Source organism: Pelodiscus sinensis, chromosome 5 (genome assembly GCF_049634645.1).
Source record: "Pelodiscus sinensis isolate JC-2024 chromosome 5, ASM4963464v1, whole genome shotgun sequence".
Classification (NCBI taxonomy): domain Eukaryota; kingdom Metazoa; phylum Chordata; order Testudines; family Trionychidae; genus Pelodiscus; species Pelodiscus sinensis.
This window is the reverse complement of record NC_134715.1, coordinates 19,229,458-19,252,466: the sequence shown is the minus strand read 5'-3', so window position 1 is coordinate 19,252,466 and position 23,009 is coordinate 19,229,458. Positions and strand designations below refer to the sequence as shown.

Below are 23,009 nucleotides of genomic sequence, written 5' to 3'. Positions count from 1 at the left end.
CCCGCTTGAAAACCAGTCCTGGTTTGGAGTGCCTGGAGTGCCCACAAAGGGCACATCACAGCACCCGGCCATCAGCCCGGCTGCACTTGCCGCAGGCTGCCATCTGGGGAGAGGGGGTAATTGGGGGCTGCAGGAGAGCTTCCACCCCCAGAAGCCAGCAGAGCCAGCCCAGTCCTCCCCATCAGGGGCTCGTACCCCATTCCTCCCTCACCTCCTTCCACTTACCCTTCCCTAGCCCCTTTTCTTGATGTACAAAATAAAGGACAATTGTGGTCAAAAATGGAATCTGTCTTTATTGAACAAAACTGGGGGAGACTGGGAAAAGGAGGTGGGAGAGGGGAAGAGAGAGGCTGGGAGAGGGGAGGGCAACTACAATGATCAGGGGTTGGGAACAGGTCCCATATGAAGAGAGGCTAAAGAGACTGGGACTTCTCAGCTTAGAAAAGAGGAGATGGAGGGGGGACAGGATAGAGGTCTCTAAAAGCAGGAGTTGAGTGGAGAGGGTGCATACAGAAAAGTTCTTCATGAGTTCCCATAAAGAAGGACTAGAGGACACCAAAGGAAAGGAATGGGTAGCAGGCTTCAAACTAGTAAGAGAAAGTTGTTCTTCACAAAGCAAAGAGTCAACCTGTGGAACTCCTTGCTGCAGGAGGCTGTGAAGGCTACAACTAGAACAGAGTTTAAAGGGACGTGAGATCAAGTCATGGAGGTTGGGTCCATGGAGTGGTATTAGCCAGGGGGTAGGAGTGGTGTCCCTGCCCGAAGTTTGTGGAAGGCTGGAGAGGGATGGCACGAGACAAATGGCTTGGTCACTGTCTTTGGTCCATCCCCTCCAGGGTCCCTAGGGTTGGCCGCTGTCGGCAGACAGGCTACTGGGCTAGATGGACCTTTGGTCTGACCCAGGACGGCCATTGTAAGCTCAGGGCTCAGGGTCGGGGGTCTTACTGGACCCCGTTGATTTTCATGCACACCTGCTCCTGGGTGGCCAGGCTGGCAGCTCTCCTGCCCAAGCCGGCCACTTTCCTGTGCCTAGTGCGGAAATCGTGGACGAGGTCCACGATGTCCGCACTAGCCCAGGCGGGTGCCCGCCTCTTATGGTCCCAGGCAAGCTCCCGGGAGCCGCCAGCCTGGTCCCGGGAAGAGAGGGAGGGCTGGGGGGCATCGGATGGCTGGCTCGAGCCGTGCCAGGTGCAGGGTTTGCTGGCTGGGTGCTGGCAGGCTTGCACCTGGCACGGGCACCGTAGCCAGCCCGTGCCCCTTTAAGACGAGTTTCCCTGGTGTTGGCCTGAGTGGCCACCAGGGAAACCTGGGGAGGGCTAGCCTCCCACTAGTTCGAATTAAGGGGCTACACACCCCTTAATTCGAACTAGCTAGTTCGAACTAGGCTTAATCCTCGTAAAATGAGGTTTACCTAGTTCGAACTAAGCGCTCCGCTAGTTCGAATTAAGTTCGAACTAGCGGAGCGCTAGTGTAGCGCCTATCAAAGTTAGTTCGAACTAACTCTGTAGTGTAGACATACCCAGGTTGTTTAGCAGGCTTCCTATGTCTGATGTACTTAAAAAACATTTTGCTATTAGATTTTGAGTTTTTGGTTAGTGTTCTTCAAACTCCTTTTTGGCTTTTTCTTATTATATTTTTATATTTAATTTGACTTAATTTGACATAGTTTATGCTCCTTTCTATTTTCCTCACTAGGATTTAACTTCCACTTTTTAAAAAAGACTTTTTAATCTCTCACTACTTCTTTTACTTGGTTGTTAAACCACGGTGGCACATTTTTGTTCTCTTACTGTCTTTTTAATTTGGGGTAAGCATTTAAGTTGGGCCTCTTGTGGCACTGTACCTTTTAATTTCTGTTTAACTAACCTCCTCATTTTTGTGTGGTTTCCTTTTCTGAAAATAGATGCCACAGTGCTGGGCTGCTGAGGTGTCTTTCCCACCACAGAAATGTTAAATTTTATTACATTATGGTCACTATTTCCAAGTGGTCCAGTTACATTTACCTCTTGGACCAAATCCTGCACTCCACTTAAGACTAAATCAAGAATTGCCTCTCCCCTTGTGGATTCCAGAACCAGCTGCTCCAGGAAGCAGTCATTTAAGGTGTTAAGAAACTTTATCTCTGCATCATGTCCTGAAGTGATGTGTACCCATTCAATATTTAACTTCCCTGATCAGGTGGTTGGTATTATATCCCTACTGCTATATTCGTATTATTAGAGCATGGAATTACTATCCATAGACATTCTATGGAACATTTTGGTTCATTTAAGATTTTTACTTCATTTGATTCTACATTTTCTTTCACGTATATCACCACTCCCCCACCAGCATGACCTGTTCAGTCCTTCTGATATATTTTGTACCCTGGTATGACTGTGTCCCATTGATTGTCCTCATTCCACCAAGTTTCTGTGATGCCTATTATATCAATATCCTCCTTGGATAGTGGTCATGATGTCCATATGTTTGAGTTCCAGACATCACTACTGGAATGTAAATCTAGGGATGGCACCATTGACCTGAGTAGAGCTGCAACTGCTTGAGAAAGCAATCCATTTGCAGAACAAAGATCAACAAGAGCACTTCCTCCTCTGAAAGGCTCCAAATGAACACGACATCAAACTCAAGGTTTCAGTCTCTCTCTTCATAATTCTCTAAGGGATTGGCCCAAGTAACTTGAAGATCTGCCTCATAATGTCTCGTGATCACAGCTACTCCTGACAGCTACAGTCGATGGGAACCAAGGAATGAGTGAAACTTTTGGGACCAGGAAACAAAATTTCCTAGGAAACAGGCTCAGAACTGTGAAACACACTTCCAGGTGAGATCAGAATGACAACCAGCCTCAGGCTACGTCTAGACTACATGCCTCTGGCGACAGAGGCATGTAGATGAGGCTACCAGGCATAGGAAAATGAAGCGTTGATTTAAATAATCGCCGCTTCATTTAAATTTACATGGCTGCCGCGCTGAGCCGATCAGCTGTTTGTCGGCTCAGCGCGGTAGTCTGGACGCGCGGGTGTCGACATCAAAGGCATTTGTCCACCACCCAGGTATGCCTCCAGGTATGCCTCCTGAGCTGGAGGCTCAGCGCGGCAGCTATGTAAATTTAAATGAAGCGTCGATTATTTAAATCAACGCTTCATTTTCCTATGCCTGGTAGCCTCATCTACATGCCTCTGTCGCCAGAGGCATGTAGTCTAGACGTAGCCTCAGTTTGCAGAATGGAGGGGGAAATCAAAGCAGTGTATATACTCATTTTAATACATTTGTAAAGCTTTCAGGAACTACATAGATGAAGGTGCTGTATTGATTGATTTGTTAATGCCTCTAGAATCCAGAGATGGAATTACAGTTTAATAGGAAGAATTACGGTATGTTCATCACCACAGTTTTTTTTTTGTTTCATTTAACCTGTGTAAGCCAATGGTTTTAATGAGCTGTCCCTGCCATCTATTGATTAACAGGGTAAATGTTCAGAAGAAACCCTACACCCTGCATTGCTAATTCTTTTGAGTTCAGCGAGGGTTAGGTGCCTAATTTATCTAGGTTCCTATCTGCATATTTACATACTTACATGCCTTTTAAAATCTGGCCCTGAGTGATTTTTATTATACAAAAATTTGTTTGGTCTTAGGAAAAAGAGCATACTGCCCAGTGATCTTTGGTTTAAGGTCAGTGGATGCTCCAGCAGCAATGGATAATGTAAGGGGTCTGGAAGGCTGAATCAGCAATTTGTCAGAGATGAACTATGCCTGATTTGTATGCAAATGTATATAGGATTTGAATCTGAGAAAACAAGATTATGCAGATTTTAGTTTATATATTTACATTTCTAAGTGTGCTCTTTCAGAAGACAAATTTACCCTAGAGGTGATTTTTAATTAAAATGTTGATGGTCTAGGTCATCCTGTGGTGCAAACAGACTATTTTGCATTGCCACAAGGAGAGAGTTTTATGGAGAACAAACAAGTATTTCAGTGAAAACAGGCAATTTTTAAAAAAATTAAAAATGCTAACAGTATAGATAATATAACAATAAAATTTACCACCAAAGATAGATTAAAAGAAATTTTCAATACTGAGAAGCAGCTATGGAAATCAAACTTGTGTGTGTTTGGAGAATAATTATAAATACAAGATAAATCTGTAAGGATGGTTAAGGCAAAAGGTAAAGCATGCTTTGAACCCTCTTGTAAGAGTGTCTATAAACATTAATTAAAACTGACGTCTGTAATACTACAAAAGCTTTATCAGCACACCGACATTCCTTTTGGAGGGACATATGACACTTCACATTGATGAAGAGGAAATAATGTCATAGCTTTGAGCTGGGGCAGTATCCCTAAAGCAGCTACATAGGGAACAGTGAGGAGTCCTTACTTTTGCTGTTATCCTATGTAACTGTGTCAGACCTAGGGAAATAGTTAACCTATAGCAGCAGAATTGGAAATGGGTGTCATTTCAGTAATTCAGGACTCTTCTGTACCTCCATCACAGGTATTTGGAGTCTAAAATCCCTGAAGCAATTCTTGAATTAATTTTTCAACATCAGCTCAGAATTTACAACAAAAAGTCAGAGGAAATACTATGGTGGAAACCATCTTTGTTTTTTTTTTATTTAAAAGTTAAGCCTATGATCTACAAAAAAATTGAAGCCCACAAATCAATTCAGATAGAGACTGTCCTATTATAGAACACATCACAAAGCAGCCAGCCAACCACTTCTGAAAATCACTTTTATAGAAACAAGGTGGATCACGTATTATATTTTATTGAACCAATGTGTACTGAAACAAGGTTTCAAATCTATACAGAGCTCCGTATCTTCTACAGGTCTTGGAAAAGATACCCAGATGCTAAATACACAGTGGAATTGATTGTTTTAGGGTATGCCTGTGTAACACCCAGAGGCAGAACTGAACCTTAGACTTCTAGAGCTTAGTGCATGAACTTCTACAACTTGAGCCAAAAGCCAGCTAGCTTTCAGCTAAAGCTGTAGTAGAGGAAACTCACTCTTTTTCTCTGTATGTGGTCTAAGTGCCACTAGATGGGACAGTGAATCACACCTAGCAGGTGTGTGGGTTACACCTACTAGTCGCAGTTCTGTCCTTAAAAATCAGGCAGCGTAAATCCTGTTTATTGTTACTTTAGCTGACAGACCCACCCCCTCTGAATGGCATGTGCTTTGTTGGCAAAAGAGTGCTCCTGCTGGCTAAACACTATTTACACTAGTACTTTCCCCATGGCAAAGCTTTTGTCTTTTGGAAGTGGAGTGGGTCAGTGGTTCCTAAACTATTTTATAGCGCAGACCAGCAAACCTGCTCACAAACTTTTGGTGGACTGATAACATTTTATTGGCAAATAATGAATATGCAAACATGCAAATAAAATGTTACTGGTCTGCCAAAAGTATTTGAATGGGTTTGCTAGTCCATGGTATAAAAAGCTCCGCCTCCCCCGAGCCAGTCTGACTCCAGAGTACCCTGCACCCCACCTCCCCCCCACACCAGCCTCCTGCCCTCAGACCCCCATCCCAGAAACCTCAGTGCCAGCCCCTGACCCTTAGAATTCCCCCACCACATACCCCCAGTGCCAGCCTCCTGTTTCCAGAGCTCCACTGCACCCAAGCCCCCAAGGGTCCCCCCCAGTCCCCAATATTAGCCCATCCCCAGCCCTGTCTCTGTAGTCCCCTGCCTACTAGCCCCACCCCCAGTGTCAACCCCCACCTCTTAGAGCCCCCCATCCCTTATAGCTCCCCAGTACTAGCCCTGGCCCCAGAACCTCCCAGCACTAGCCCTGCTCCTGGAGCCCAACACCTGGAGCCCCCCTCACCTACCCCTGAGCTACCTCTCAGCCACCAGCTGAGTGCTGCTGCCCGGGTTGTGTGTGCTCTAAGGCTGCCGTGCCAGACTCCACGTGGCCCTCCTGTCGTGCAGCAAACCACTCTTCTGTGGCCAAAAGGAGACCCCGCCCCTGCCCTGTTTGGCTGAGAGGTGGGTCAGGACACATCTCTCCCAACAGCTGCAGTGGGAGGGGAGATGCTGGGTGGTTGTATCCCAGCTCCAGCCCCCAGAGCCGCCATGGCCCAGTGCCAGTCGGATGGTTGGGAACCACTGGAGTGTGTGTTTAAGCACTTGAATGACAAAAGCTTTGTCACTCAATTGCCAGTGTAGACAAACTCCTAGTATAAACAACTAGCTGGAGTTACCCGGCATTGCTCAGGGAGAGTGGCGGGGGTGCCCCGTGTGAGGGGTAGTAAGGTGGGCGGGGCGGCCCAGTTTGCGCCCAGGGCTGCAGGTGCCGTGGCGGGCAATGACTCCACTGCCTGCCCCGAAACTTTCGCCCCACTACCTGCTGAACCATGGGGCTGTGTCGGGGGCTCCCCTCTTCCACGGGCCATGCTGAGCAGGTGCCAGGCTCCCCGCCACGCGACCAGGAAGCTGCGCTGGACCCCGGGCTGCTCCCAGCACTGCCGCTGCCACCACCTCCCTGCTGGGCTCGCCTCGCTGCGCCCACAACCACCCTCTAGCAACGGCCGCGAGCTCCAGCCCGCCACTCGGCAACCCTCGGCTGCTGCCGGAGGGGAGGGGCCCAAGTCGAGTGACATCACGGGTGGGAGGAAGGAGGGGGATCCCTCATCCTGGACACGCCTGCGCAGTGGAACAGCCTGGTAGAGGTGAGTGGGGCAGCCGCCGCTCGGAGCGACATCCCTCCCCTTGCACCTCCGCCGCTGGCCTTAGTGAGCAACTGTCCCCGCCACTTCCCCCAGGAAGCCGCTTCTCCCCGCACTGCCAAGAGTACCTTAAAACCTTCTCCTGGAAGAAAGGTTATCCCATGCAAAGTTTGGTTGTGGTAGCTCTTACAGTGTCCAAGTTATTAGCGCACAAACATACAAACATTCTCCTTTATATATTATAGATTACAATGTATGTTAAGAGGCCTTTCAAGATGAAGTAGCCACTTGACACTTCTGTAGCCATAGAACAAAAGAGAGAGATTGTGGGTTACAGATCTCTGTAATAAATGTGCTTTGTCTACACTGGCAACTGACTGAAAAAGCTTTCCTGGTTTTGGTGCTTATCCACCCACCCCATCCCCAAAGGACAAAAGCTTTGTCATGGAGCAAGTGCTCTGTAGGCTGGAGAGCGTTCCTGATGACAAAGCACATGCTGCTTGGAGGGGTTGGAAGTTTCTTGTCAGCTAAACTGCCAATAAACACAGTTGACACAGCTGTGTGACTATAAGCTATGTAGTGTAGACATTTGGGATGTTAAAATGTGTTTAATTATGTAATTGTGTAACCGCTGAACAATTCAGCAGTTACACGGTTTCACGGGAGAGGGAGAGGCAGCTTCCGCCTCCTGCTCCATGCGGCTGCTTCTGTTTCAGGTAGCTCCAAGGGAGCTGGTACTGGCTTTTACAGAGCCAGCAGCACAGGGGGGAACAGAGAGAGGGAGCTGTGTGTAACCATGCACATTAACTGATTAGCCCAGGCTCAGCAGTTAACTATGTAAACTGTTACATTTTCACATCACTAGTTACTTCCCATGTCTCTAAGTTGATTATTTATTTAGTGTCTAGAAAAGTTATGAGTTTTAGCTTTCAGGGTCATCTTTTGAATGCGTGCAGGTTTCCATGGATGATGGAGATGGATAGGTCACATATGGAGATCATAGTTTTTTGCAGAAACACTATGAAAATGGTTTACCCACAGATGATATTATGTTTTATTCATCTGTATGAGTTCATTTGTAGTGCCTGTCTTATTTCCCCCTTCTTTCCATGGAGCCGCAGCCGCAGCTGCAGCCCTGGCCCGAACGTCTACACTACTGTTTTACTGCCCTGCCATAATCCCAAATCTGCTGACCCAGGACAGCCACAGTCATGATGCTGATGTTTTAGTGCAGAATACATGTAATCTCTATGTACTTTTCTCAGACCTGAAGAAGTGCTCTATAGAAGCTAAAAAGTTTGTCTCTTTCACCAACAAAAGTTGGTCTAATAAAAGATATAACTTTCCCTACCTTGTCTCTCTAATATTCTGGGGCCCCAACAACACTGAAAAACAAAACAAAACAGGAACATAAAAAACCCTCCATCACTATCTCAGGCAGAAACCTACTTTCCTTTCAAGCTATTATTAATGAATGGTTAGGTAAATAAGTACAAGAACAAGTCACAGCAATCACTAGTATGTGAGAAGTCCTAAAGATAACAATAAGGTTAAAATATTAAGGCCATGGAATCAGTACAGTTACACCAGCGAGACAGGTGCAAATACGAGATAAAACAAGCCCTTATGACAAGCACAAGGATGCTCTGTATATAATTAAAGCACAGAGTTCAGTCCATGGAAGAGTATTCAACCATTCAGAGCAGTTCTCCCAGAATTTCCCAGTAGCATTCTAACTCAAACAGTCTCAAAAGCCAAAGATTAAAACCTGGAGAAGACAGGCTAAAATTCACCAATGATAAGCAGTTTTCAAAGGAAACCTCAATCAAGATTCCAGCTTACACTAGGCTCACTATTTCATAACTTTCTCCAAGGTTCCTAACATAAGAATTAGGGTGTCACCAAGTGAAATGAATAGGCGGTAGCTCTCAAACAAACAAAAGGAAGCATTTCTTCATACAATGCAGTCAGCCTGTGGAACTCCCTACCGGAGGATGTTTTGAGGGCCAGGACTTTAGCAGTGTTCAAAAGAGAGCTAGATAAATTCATGGAGGAAAGGTACATCAATGGTTATTAGCCTAGGCCTATTGAGGGCGGGGAAGAAAGTAAAGGGGAGCAACTGTTCCGCTACCCTCTCCCCTGGTTGCTGCTACTACTACTGAGGCAGTGGCAGTGGTCAGAGCCTCGGGTTCTTTAAATGTAAATTGCTGCCAGAGCACAGCATCCCAGACCCACCTCTTCCACCCATGCCTCCACCCCTTCTGGGAGCATAGCGCTCCTTCCCCTCTCCCCCCCCCCCCTTGCCTAGGGTGCTGCAGAGGCTGTTGACTCCCCTGGCTATTAGCCAGGACAGGCAAGTATGGTATCTTTAGCCTCTGTTTGTCAGGGCTGGGAATGATTAGCTGTTCTGTTAATTTCTTCTGAGACATCCGGCATTGGCCACTGTTGGAAGACAGGATACTGAACTAGGAGAATCGTTGGTCTGACTCTGTATGACTGTGCTTATGTAGGGTCTCTGAGACTGAAGTTTTATGTTCGTATTAATACACAGTGGCTGTGTCTAGACTGGCCAGTTTTTCCGGAAAATCAGCCGCTTTTCCGGAAAAACTTGCCAGCTGTCTACACTGGCCGCTTGAATTTCCGCAAAAGCACTGACTTCCTACTGTAAGAAATCAGTGCTTTTTGTGGAAATACTATGCTGCTCCCGTTCGGGCAAAAGTCCCTTTTGTGCAGAACTTTTGTGCAAAAGGGCCAGTGTAGACAGCTGAGATTTGTTTTGCGCAAAAAAGCCTAGATCGCGAAAATGGCGATCGGGGCTTTTTTGCGCAAAAGCGCGTCTAGATTGGCCACGGACGCTTTTCCGCAAAAAGTGCTTTTCTAGACGCTCTTTTCTGAAAATGCTTTTAACGGAAAACTTTTCCATTAAAAGCATTTCCGGAAAATCATGCCAGTCTAGACGTACCCAGGCAGGCATTAAATGTATTGCTTCCTCTCTTCTTGGTGCAGACCACGTCACTAGGTTCCATTGCCATGACACTCCTCACATCCACTTCCACCCTTCACCTGGCTGCCCAGTCCACACCTCCTGCCTGCACAGTCATCTATCAGTTTGTAGAAAAGGGAAGGCCCTACATTCAATGTGGGAGGTGAGAGAGATAGATTGAATGAAACTCTACAGCTATGGAATGTAAGGACAGAATTTGTCACCATTTATTTAATAGAGCACAGAAAGGATCTTATTAAATGTTTTTAAATGTCCACCAAGTTATGCTAGGAGCTTGCACAGTAACAATAATTTGTCACTATTTTTCACAATGTTAATAGTGAACAAATGATCAAGTTGTAAACCCTGTTTGCTAAATGCTTATAGTTCTTGAAGCTGAATATAAATTAAATCAATTGCTTACTGACTTTCTAAAGGTCTAGAGACAATTACCCTTAAAGCTTTTGCCAAAATAAAACTTGACTGTCAAGAAGAAAATTATATATATTTATGCTGGTCATTTTCTTAAACAATGCAGTGTTACCCTGTTGCTTTAGTAGCATTTTTAAACAGGAAATACAGCTGGCAGTGACCTCCACTTACAGAGAGATTGCAGTGTTGTACATCTTTGTCAAATGATGTTGTGTACAAGTTCTCTGGAGCAATGATTTTGAACTTACTCATAATTAATTGCCCCTCCCCCTACGTTCCATCATCTGTGGCAAGGATAGGATTTATCTTAACTTTAATGGGAGCAGAGATAGGTCAATCCTGGGCATATCTGAAAATCCCACTTCAGGGTGAGGATTATCTTTTGTTTTTATGTACTGTACTGTCACAAGAGCATCATGACTAATGGTACATCTTAGAGAGCACATTTCATCAGTGTGTACATCTAATGTAGGTAGAAAAATACAACAAATCATGACACAGGATATTTAATGTATTAAAACTGTGAAAAAGGCTACTCCCAAAGGGTAAACTATCAAAAATTAATTTATTTTCACTGTGTGATATTTTGCAACTTGTTTCATACCACTACTTTGCTCTCTAATTTCGTAATATAAATTTTATAACATAAAATAAACAAAATAAATGTACATCCATGAAAGCAGTCACTGTTAAGTAGCAAAGTATAAGAAAGAATATTTTAAATTCATTCCTTCTCTTCCATTCCAACAGTTTTATAGTAGCTTTACTACTTTAAAACTAAAATGTTCAGGCCATTTGTCCATCATATGGAGTAACTATTTTGGCTAGCTGACTGTCATAGGAAGCATTCCACATGCACACTATATTTCATAAAGCATTATTACAGAAATATAGGTTCCAATGCAGCACATATCTTAGTAAGCACATGCTTATATGCTTTGATGAACTGGGGCCTTATTGTACTCATTCTGATTGTTCTCACAAAGCAGTTACTCAGCCACAGTTTACACCATCTGAAAATCTGGCTCACTATCCACTTACCCAATAGTCTAATAGACCACAAAAGCTTTGATTAGGTGAGTGATTTATAAATTAGAACATCTAATCTCTTTCTCAGAGCGGTATCTGCCATTTTGGGATTCAAAAGGAAAACTTTCTTGTTCACATATTTATTTATTCCGGTTACTATTAGTTAACTCACAACTGTGTAATGTATCCATCCAGCAATATGCTACACTTACATTTACAGCTGCCTGTTTTGTGTGTTTATAACTGCCACAATCAGATCAATTCACAAATAGGAGCTGGATTCTCTATTCTGGTGAAGTTGCTTTGTGATGCTCTGATAGCTCAAAATTGCCATCAGATCACCTAGGCAGCAGAAGAATTCATCAGCTCAGGTATTGCAGTGCACAAGAAGCACAAAGCATCATCCATCACCTGAGACAGCTACAACCCTAAATGTAAAAAGGGAACAGAATGTGGCAAAGACTTTTTGGCTACATCTACGCTGGTCAGTCTTGCACAAGAACATATGCAAATTAGGAGTGGCAATATTAATCACCACACCTCATTTCCATATGTTCTTGCCCAAGACTGGCCAGTGGAGACGTAGCCAATAGCTTTAATTCTGATTCTGTCTTTTGGTTTGAATTCTACCCTGAAATATTCAAAAAATTCTTATATAGCTGAATTTCAAGAAGGTGACAAGAGATTATAGGAATCACTGTGAGTACAGATATTTTTTGGGTCAGGACCCTAAAATAGAATGATCTGATATTGAAAAGTGCTGACTTCAGTGTGAGCTGCTGCGGGCTCAGCACTTTTGAAAATCATGTTGCTTATTTAGGTGCCTAAAAATCAACTTGGACTATTTTTAAAAGCCCATTTTAAAAAGTCATGGCCAAAAATTACTCATCTGGGTATGCTTTGAAAACAACCAACTGAGATGAAATGACGTGTGTCTTAATTTGTATTTCATTTTTTAATTTATTTTCCTTTAGTAACTGTCATAACGCCTTCCATTACTAAAAACGTGGCTCTATAATAGCGGTTTACAGAGAAAATACTTCTCTTAGTGGATGCAATGATGGTAATTTTTAGGGGAATTTTTAAAGATCAGTGCAATTTAGGAAACTTTCTAAAATACCTATCAAGCAACATTCATTAAGATGGAAAAGTCATTAGGAAGGATATATAAAATAAGTAATTTGGCAAAGCTACCCGATCCCCCCCCCCCCAAAAAAAGGATTAAAAAGCAATGTGCAATGCACAACCAAGTCCCCTTTTCATTATTAAGTATCAGAGGGGTAGCCGCGTTAGTCTGAATCTGCAAAAGCGACGAGGAGTCCTGTGGCACCTTATAGACTAACTGAAGTGTAGGAGCATAAGCTTTCGTGGGCAAAGACCCACTTCGTCAGAGGCAGCTGCATCTGACGAAGTGGGTCTTTGCCCACGAAAGCTTATGCTCCTACACTTCAGTTAGTCTATAAGGTGCCACAGGACTCCTCGTCGCTTTTTCATTATTAGTTTTCTAAGATGTATTGGAATTATTTTTCTTAAACAATATACACACCTGCACACAGATTATACACAGATTACAACTCTGAAGTCTGCTTTGGGACTTCCAAATGATATTATTTTCTCCAGCAACATTGTCTGGCTATTACCAAAAGGTCTGATGAGCCCAGATCTGGCTCAACAGGTACCCAAGTGAAACATCATATGGTACAGCAGTTTGGTTTAACTCGGAGAATCAGAGAACCCACAGCCCTAGTTCCTAGAACAAAAATCTTGTTCCTTATGCCAAAGAGAGTGAGTTTCCTCGGGGGAAGATTCAAATGATCACCTGTGCAGCAGTCAACATTTATTTAACCACACTGCTAAGATTAGTCAAAACTAACTAATATATTTTAGCAGGAAGAGGGCAGAAGAGGAATCTGGCCCAGGGCACTCACTCCCCTGCCCACATCCCCCTCTTTTCAGATTCCTGGGGCATGCAGGGTTTTTGAGGTCTCCCCCTCACGCGCACACGCCGGCTGGAGGATTTCCCCGCCGTGTTTCAAAGAGCTATTCTATCAGCGAGAGGGGGAAAGTTCCCTCATTGCAAGGGCCGCCACAGCCCCGTGGTACGTGGCGCCAGCTCAGTGGCATCAGCCCACCACGGACAAGCTGCCGGCGGTTTATTATCCCGCCTCCCTCCAGCGCCGGGCGAAGTGCCCCGGCCTCTTTCACAGCGGGGGGGCTGCTAAAGCAGGAGCCAGGCGACGCTTTCCAAAGCCTCCCGGGTGTCTGCGAGCCCTGCCCAGCCTGCCAGGGGCTAAGCGCCCGCCCGGGGGCCGCGGCCGGTGCCCAAGCCCTGCCGGGAGGGTGCCCCGGCCAGCAAGGCAGCTGCCTGCCCACGCGCGCTCCCTACCTGCTCCTGCGCCTCTGCCATGGTGGGCTCTGCGCTCCAGGGCGCCCACGCCGGGCGGCGCGCAAGGGAGGCTTCGGGGGAGCGGCCCCTACCGGTCTCCCGACCCCATCCCGCCGGGACGCGGCCGCTGCTGCCCCGCCAGTCGGGCCCCCTGCGCCGGCTCCCCCTGCCGCGCCGCTGCTGCGGGAGGGGGGCGCGCGCGCGCTGCCTGGCCCGGGAGGGGGAGATGCCACCAGCCCGGCGCGCTCGCAGCTATTTAAGCGGCTGAAGAGGAGCGTGGGGAGGGGGGGGGCTTCCCCGCCCCCTCCGGCCCAGCCCAGGTGACCCGCAACTGCGGGCAGGAGGAAGCGTAGCCGGCTCTGCCTGTGCCCCCGGAGCCGCAGCCCTGGAGCTCCCGCACCCCTGTTTGCCTCGCTCCTGCTCCTCGGGCTCTTTGCTGCCCCCGCTTCAGGTTTTCCCTTCCCTCTCTTCTCGCGCCCCCCCTTTTCCCTAGGTGCCATCCTTTCTCCTCCTTTTCTCCCACACTCCTGCTGTAGGTTTTCCCCGCTGTCTCCTCCTCTTTTACTTGCAGCCCCTTTTCTTCTCTCTTCCTTGGTTCCCTCTTTATTTCGCTTCCAAGTAACCCTCACCTTCCAGCCCTCATTGGCTACTGGGTCTGTTAACATAAAATGCAAATACAGGCTGGACCTCCCCGATCCAGCACCCTCAGGACCTGACCAGTTTGCTGGACCAGGGAAAGTTGACCTCTCTGCTCTCCTAAGGTCTGTCAGCAGTTCAGCTGGCTCCACTGCCCCTGCTACAGAAGAGAGTCAATAAGACTTTATTGCACCAAGCTAGGATACTCTGGTCCAGGGGCAATCTGGTCCATCAACATTTGTGGTCTTGCAGGACCACGGTTGTTCCTGGAACAGAGTCCTGGAACAGAGAAGTTTAATCTATAGTGGCTGCTGTCTGTCAATGTCCCACAAGGCAAAATTAAAGAAAGAAACTAATGTTGAGAACTCCTCCTTCATTTACAAGATCAATGAGAAAATCAATGAGAACGCAAAACACACCATGCTTTCTGATGTATTTGTATTGTTGTAGCACCTACAAGGTCCAATCACAAATCTTATGGAGCTAGGTGCCCTACAAGCATACAAGAAGATAGTACATAACCAAAAAAGCTTTACTGTGGTTCTGGAAGACCACCTGCCAGTTCTTACCAGTGCTGTAGGCCTTTGCCATGCTCAGTAACTGTAAAAAATGTTTGCTCTGAAACTGTCTCCTGCCCATCAAAAAGGTCCATCAAACCTAAATGGGCTGTTCTGGGACAACATCATATAAAGATTTAATTAGTTGTCCCCTCATACCTATGAAGAGGCTATGTGCAGAAGGGCTCATTCCATCAGCTTGAATTCTAAAAAAAAGGAAATAAAAATAGCTGACAAAATCTTTCCTCCTTTGCTGTTTGAACTGTCACAAGGCTACAGCTACAAAACGGAGGCTGGGCCAAGCTGGGTTAGCCCAAAAAGACATTCAGAGTTGACAGATCACTATAACTCAGTCAGCTTTTGAAACCGTAGACTAACTCATTTGTGTATATATGCTTGCCTTCTTCTATCTTGTAATAATTCTCTAATTTCTCTTGTTAGTTAATAAATTCTTTTCTACTCTTAAGACTGGTTACAGGCATTGTCTTTGTTGTGAGATCTGAGGCACAAATTGACCTGCCTTAAGTGACTGGCCTCTTGGGATTGGGAGCAACCTTAAAAATGTTGTAGTCTATGGTGTATAGCAGTGTTTCTCAACCTTTCTTTTTATAAAGTACCCCCCATTTAAAAAAATTATAAGTACCCCAGTACCAACAGTTTTCAGACACACATTTTTTTTTCTATCATTGCAACACATTTGTTTAAACAACTTAATTGTAGCTGGGCAGGCGATGAAATTTTTGGGTGTAAAAAGTAAAAAAAAAAAAAAAAGCTATAAAACTTAAAACAAAAATTCAGTTTTCTCCAAATTTCAGTTGTGTTGACATACCCCCAGACTTCTCTTGAATACCCCAAAGGGTACTCGTACCACTGGTTGAGAAACACTGGTGTATAGCAACTATTTAGCACTAATGCTATCTCTACACTACCATCTTACATCACTCAGGGGTGTGAATATTTCATCCTCAAGCAATATAAGTTACACTGACATAAGCACTAATGTGAACAGCACTATGTTGGAGGGAGAGCTTCATGGTGATCTGTTTTTTATGCTGAGGGGGACAGCATCTTTACCAGGCACTCTGCAGCGGAGCAACCCTAGACAAGCTGCCGGCAACTGGCACCCTAGGCGACACACGCGATCAGTGCATGATAGGCGCTCCCACCTCTAAAGCCCTCAATGACCATTTATCTTGGCGTCCTAGGCGACCGCCTAGTTCACCTGTATTGATGGGCCACCACTGCTCTGTAGTGGTACAATTGATCAGCTGAACATGAAGACATGGCCTAAGTCCAGTGTGCCTAGAGAGCAAGATGGATTGAAATGCCCAAGGGGACTGAGCATGACTCTATGGTAAGACTGTAGGGCTACGTCTACACTGGCACCCTTTTCCGGAAATGCTTAAAACGGAACAGTTTTTCCGTTATAAGTATTTCCAGAAAAGCACGTCTACATTGGCAGGATGCTTTTCCGGAAAAGCACTTTTCCCGGAAAAGCATCTGTGCCAATGTAGACGTGCTTTTCCACAAAAAAGCCCCGATCATCATTTTCGTGATCGGGGCTTTTTTGCAGAAAAGACTACTGTGCTGTCTACACTGGCCCTTTTCCGGAACAGTTTTTCCGGAAAAGGACTTTTGCCCAAATGGGAGCAGCATAGTTTTTCCGGAAAAACAATGACGATTTTACATTAGATCATCATTGCTTTTCCGGAAAAGCAAGCAGCCAGTGTAGACAGGTCGCAGCTTATTCCGTAAAAGCGGCTGCTTTTCCAGAATAAGTGGCCCAGTGTACATACAGCCCGAGAGTTCACACTTGTGTCTAGGTTGGTGAACTCTATTTCTGAACTTGTAGTCACTTTGGGGTTTTTGCCCTGCTTCTTGATACCTGAGACTGGCACAGATTATCATGATCCACTCCAGACAGCTTACAGGAGAAACATGGTTTGATAGGCGAAATCTAGCTAATCTGCAAAAATCAAAATATAAAAAGAGGACTTTGATGCTGTTTTCAAAGTTTAAAGTAAAAAGAAGAAGGGGAAATGAGATTTTATTCACAAAAGTCAAGAAATTCAAAATTAAGATTCTCGTTTTGGGCATATTTAGTGCAGTACTATCTAATATATAAAGGAGAACGTTTGTAGGTTTGTGCGCTAATAGCTTGGACACTATAAGAGCTCCCACAACCAAACTTTGTATGGGATAACCTTTCCTTCAGGAGAAGGTTTTAAGGGTCTGTGGAGGGAAGAGATGAGAGACCAATGCGTCTCCCCGGGGCTACACAGAGCTTGGCAGTGCGGGGAGAAGCAGCTTCCTGGGGGAAGTGGTGGGGACAGTCACGCAGTAAGGCCGGCAGAGGGACAAGGAAGTGGGGGGCAGGACCGGGCGCCAAGCTCTCTTCCCCCTCCCTCCCTCAGGTTCCTCACCTTAGTTATATCAACTTTCCTGAGCAACGCCAGGTAACTCCAGCTAGTTATTAATAAATGCTTGAAGCATGGGCAGTCGGTGCAGCTAGGGGGAGGCAGGCCCTCATCCACCTGCTGAGGCCCTACTCCCCCACATGGAGAGTGGAGAGGGTGAGTACGCGCGTGTGCCCCAGCCTCCCCAGCCTCAGACCAATGGGAAGGGAGGGGGATGCCTGTTCCCACGCTTCCAGCCTTCCCACACTTCCAGCACATGTCCCCAGCCTCCCTGGTCCTGGAAAATGGGAACGGTGGGCACTGGACTGGAGGGGCAGCTACACTCTGCCCCAAGAAAGTCTACAGCAGGTGTTCAGGTGACGGAGTGTAGGCTGGGCCATGTCAGGTGGTTTGGGAAGGCAAAGCCTTCCCCAGCCTAGGCTACCAGACACTCATGTCTTGAAGGTTAATTTTCTGGCCAAATAAGGTTAACAAAGGGGGAATTTGGAGAGAAGCTGGGAGTGGCGAAGGCGTAGCCCCAGATACGTGACTTTCCAGATCAGTCAGCCTCACCAACCCCCATATGAAGGGTGATACAGAGATTGCAGTATACTTCCATGTACAGTGATGCATGCAATGGTGGGAAGGGGTCTGTCCTCTAGTTACCAAAGTTTTGCACCGGCAAAGGGCATTAATTCATATGTACAATGGAATTACAATAGCTATAGGAAGTCAGTGGCATATGCTCAGCAGAGAATTTAGACATACAACCAACTTCAAATGTCCTGATTTTCTGATCATGATGCTGATTACAATTACAATGTTAGTGCTGCATTAACAGTCCTCCCCCACCCCCATAAAGTATTGCTTCTTCAGAGCACTTCTGATGTGCTGGGATCAGTGTTCCTGGTAGGATGTGTGCTTGTGCAGCCATGCAGGAGAGATTCAAATGCTGCCCAGCTGATTAGCAGAGTGCCCACAGCTAGGTTTTTTGTTTCTATTGGTGGTGCACATTTGCATATGCCTTAGTGCACATAAAAATGTATTCCACACATAAATGGAAAAGATTAAGGAGAACATTGGCTAGGATCCTAGAAGTTACAAGGGCTGTCTCAAAGTCAATCCTCAGTACACCCCCCATCTAACACATGCTATGCTCTACAACTGAATAACTTTCCTGAGGGGTTGAACAATTCAATAAAATGCACATATCAAATGGAGTATGTTGAACATGCTAGTGTTGACCAGTAATGGTTAGGACTCTCTCACCTGACAGCCTCTATTTCATACCATACTTCCACAACCCAGATCTGAAGAGGTACCTGAGCTGGATGTGCATAGATATAGGGGAAGCGCAGAGGGGCTGGTATGAGGGCATTCCTTGTGAAGGCGTTTCCCTTTGGAAACTGCTCCCTTCAGCCCTGTTTTGTTTATAGTAACCCAAATCCATTGACCTTCAGAGCATAACTGGAAAATACATTCTTAGGCAGAGAGGGAGGGGGAAGCTACTGCAGAAGCAAATGTTAATGGAGATGATTATTTAGGGTAAGTAGAAAATGTAGTGTATTGTGCTGCCTGGTTATTGTACATTATAGGGACACTAAAGTTTTGCCTTTTGTTTGTCTGATTAAGTATTTTTCAGACAGGCACTCTTATTATTTTATATTGCCAAATAAAGTAATAAATAAATATTGTATATGATAGAAATATTTACTTTAGATGTTGATAGCCAGATTTAGTCACATCTGACATCTACAACAGATGGTCAAACTCGTTCCCTAACTACTCAGAGTGCTTTAAATCAGTGAGGAAGATGTATTGAGTATGCGATACATTATTTTCACACTTTTATAACTTTATTTTGCAACCAATTTAAAGGGATGCCATCAGCCTGAAAGTAATATTTGCTTGAAAATCTGGTACTAAGAACCTCTACTATTCTGTATGACTGAAAAAAATTAGCAAAAAATATGCATCAGCTTTTTCCCTTTGTACATTTGAAACTGATTTGGATTTAACAAAGCTCAATGCTCCCCTGTTAAATAACATATATGCATACAAATCTGCAGGACTCCTCTTCTGAAAAAGGCTTATAAATATCAACAGGGGTGGTGAAAAACCATGTAAACATTTTTGTAACTGTACTTGAAGAAAGGATTCAAACATACAATTTAAAAGGACTTCTATTTGAAACTGCCATTTTTCTTAAAGATAGTAATTTAAAAATGTTGACTGTTAATAGTATTCCAATAAGCAAAACAAAACACACATTCTTTGCTGCCAACTAACTAGTTGCAGCCTGCTACTTCGTTTGTTTGTTTTTGGTATATAGAATTCCTTCAGTAGGGCCTGATCGTGGAGTCAAAACATGGTCAAAAAATCTCCAATTAAAACTTAAATGACAAGTTGTGTATGAAATAACTGTCAATTTTTCTCCCTTTGTACTCCTCACATCCTTGTTCTGCCTGGAGCCTTCCACCTTCTTGCTCTCTGTTTTTACTGATTCTCACATTGTCTTCCTTCGATCCATTCAGTATTCGAACAGCCCAAAATCATTTTCTTCCTCTGCCACTTAGAGGAAATCAATTACAAACTTCACTCTGACTTCAATAGGGCCAGGATTTCATCCAATCTGTCCCAGTTAAATCCCTTCCCTAACTGCTCAGCATCTTTGGTATCAGAAGTTTAATTTTTTTACTCTTGCCTTTGAGATGCTGTGTAACTCAGCTCTTCTCTTGATTAGTTGAAATAGCAACAACTATTTAAACTTTTACTCATCCTCATCATGAGGATGTAGACCTTATTCTACACTTAAGGATTTAAAAATTGATCTATCTTGCAGATGATTAATCCTTTAAGACCAAGTAATAGCAAATATTTAGTTACCAGAGAATTAGGGACATTTTTTATGTCAACAAACAGTGACTTATAAAGAGCAGATACACAAAGACTAATAGAACACACCCATGGCAATACTATTTGAGGTAATATTTTATGTTTAACTTTTCATAACTCCCATCTAACAGCGTCTATCAAACATTACTGAAGTTAACCCATTGAATCCTACCAGACTTTAATATAAGAAGGAAAGACAGAAGCCTTGCCCTTTAAAATAAAAAAGACAGAAAATACTAACTTGCATTCCATACAGTAAAGGAACTATAGCTACATGATATTTAGAGATAGATGGATCTCTCTCTCTCTCTCTCTCTCTCTCTCTCTCTCTCTCTCTCTCTCTCTCTCTCTCTCACACACACACACACACACACACAGAGAGAGAGAGAAGTGTGCCAGGGAACAGAAAACAACACTAATTTACTTTTGTTTTTCATTTGTGACAATAGCTATCAGATGCTTACAGGGTCTTTTTCTATTCCGAATTAAAAGATACGGATCATATGTGTTCAGACTCAGTTGTGCAGTCCTCCAAGTGGCATGAAGCCTTCTTCCAGATCCAAGGTGGTGTTAATCCACAGATGACATGTAATTGATTTCCAAATACTATTGTGCTAAGGAAGCATTTCAAAATCTAGATAGACAGACTCTCAATTATGAGGCATTTGACTACACAGAAATATATCTTTAAAAAATTGAGACTAGCACAAGAATAAGTTTGGTCATTGTCATTTTTAAGACACTCAATGATATGACATAAAAGTTAACATTAGGGTATGAAGCGATTTCTTTCTTCAATGACAAACTTGGAACATTGACAAAAATATTGAGGAAAATGCTCTTCTGAACTTTCCAATGGCAAGTTCTGATCCCTTAATGTAGCTAATTTAAGCTGTAATGAAAGACATTTTCTGAGGGATTTTATGGCATATAGCCCTAAAAATGGGCATTTTAAAATTGTGGACACATTATGAATCTGTGGATGGGATATCCGTTCACACAACTGAATCTTACAGAAATGATTGCCATTACTTCTCTCCATTTTAACAGTCATTTAAATCACTAGCTAAGCATTCTTAAGGATTAAAATTATCTTTATGGGAAGGCCATTAGTAAACTAGAGCAAGAAGAAAGGTTGGACATTACAACTGATTTTTTTTTTCAGGGAATGTAAATATTGATTTCTTTTTAAGACACTGTGACATTTAATTAAAATATGTATAAACTACAAGGGCTGGATAAACAATGCCTCTGGATACTTTAGTCAAGAGGCCTGCCTAGGAATTTTAAAATAATATCTTGCTACAGACCTGGTAATAGCTATGATCCTGTAGTGGGAGAATTTAATCTAATTAATCCACAGCTGGATGAATCACTTTTAGGTGTTCATTCACCAGCAAGTATGAAGAATTCATTCATCCAAATAGTCTAAAATCTTCCAACAAGCCTCCCACAGTGCTAGTGACCACCTGGCTGCATCTCAGGACCTTGTTCAGTGAAGTGTAAACTAGTCCCCATCAGCAGAATAGGACCCTCAGTCTTCTGTTCTAAATACATCGCAGTCAGGTGGCTCTGAGCCTGGAGCCAGGAAAAAGACAAAAAAGCTCTGATGCAAGATGCAGCAGCATAAGGAACCTTTGTTGAGCTCAAATTATATCAGGAGCTTCCTTAGGACCTTTACCAAAACATGTGACAGACAGCTGGAAAGCACTCAAGACTAATATTCTCTTTGCTATTTCATCCCAAAGAAAAGAACAGACAACAAATTCCAAAATGGGGTTTGTTGTATGTTTTTTTCAATAGTTATAGGAGGCACTGTGGTGGGGAGAGATAGATTTCCCTCTCCTCAATAAGAAAAGGCTTGACCACCCTTAAAGATCAGTCACTACTGATGTGAGGAGGTGAGGATGTGGAATTATATCACAAAAAGGGAGTCTATAGGAGTGTTACTAAGTGGTTTCCCTGTTTGTTTCTTAAGGCCTGAGCTAATTCTCATTTAAGTTTATAGGAATTTTTTTACTGACTTAAGTGGGAATTTTCTTGGGTCCTCAATGACAAGCAGATTAAGTTGGCTCAGCTGCAAGTGGAAAAGCTGCGTTTTTAACTTCCAGCCATACAAATTTAACATGAACTACAAAACTCAAAACTCTGTTCCTTTTCAGTTAATCATCACCAGGAGTAATATTTAATACATCTGTGGACAATACACATGTCCAGAAAAAAATAATCTCATTCACTCTTTTTCAGCTGTATTGGATCTGCATTGCTAGCACAAGTAGGCTACATCTACACTGGCCCCTTTTCCGGAAGGGGCATGTACATTTCATGAATCGTCGTAGGGAAATCCGCGGGGGATTTAAATATCCCCCGCGGCATTTAAATAAAAATGTCCGCCGCTTTTTTCCGGCTTTTAAAAAAGCCGGAAAAGAGCGTCTACACTGGCCCCGATCCTCCGGAAAAAGTGCCCTTTTCCGGAGGCTCTTATTCCTACTTTGAAGTAGGAATAAGAGCCTCCGGAAAAGGGCACTTTTTCCGGAGGATCGGGGCCAGTGTAGACGCTCTTTTCCGGCTTTTTTAAAAGCCGGAAAAAAGCGGCGGACATTTTTATTTAAATGCCGCGGGGGATATTTAAATCCCCCGCGGATTTCCCTACGACGATTCATGAAATTTACATGCCCCTTCCGGAAAAGGGGCCAGTGTAGACGTAGCCGTAAAGAATAGAAAAATGTACTCTTCATGTTAGTCAGTAGACAACTACTGGAATAAACTTAAAGGTGAAGTTTACTCTTGGGCAATGGGCCAGTCTTTACATCAGATTTATTGCTGTTTGATATAGCCAATTTTCCAACCACAATTATATTTTAGGGTCATATAACTGTCTATTATTGTAAGGCACAATTGTTCCTGGTACTTCAGAGTGAATGAAACGTTAAATGCCAAGACAAATTTCATTTAAGTATCTCTATTTCATCTTTTTTATATCAAGAGTAAATTTCTCATCTCCGATGCCTGTGGT

General features: G+C 44.1%; 1 protein-coding gene across 3 annotated transcripts in view; it reads right to left on the bottom strand.

The window, feature by feature from the left end:
* The window catches only part of LOC102450363 (melanopsin-like), a 95,553-nt gene extending 81,889 nt beyond the window's left edge, over positions 1–13,664 (bottom strand). For all 3 annotated transcript variants that reach the window (XM_075929613.1, XM_075929614.1, XM_075929615.1), the window contains exon 1: positions 13,510–13,664. In XM_075929613.1, coding sequence (XP_075785728.1) covers positions 13,510–13,530 — 21 coding nt within the window. In that variant the 5' untranslated portion in view covers positions 13,531–13,664. The remainder of the gene's footprint in view (positions 1–13,509) is intronic.
* Positions 13,665–23,009: the final 9,345 nt, after the last annotated feature.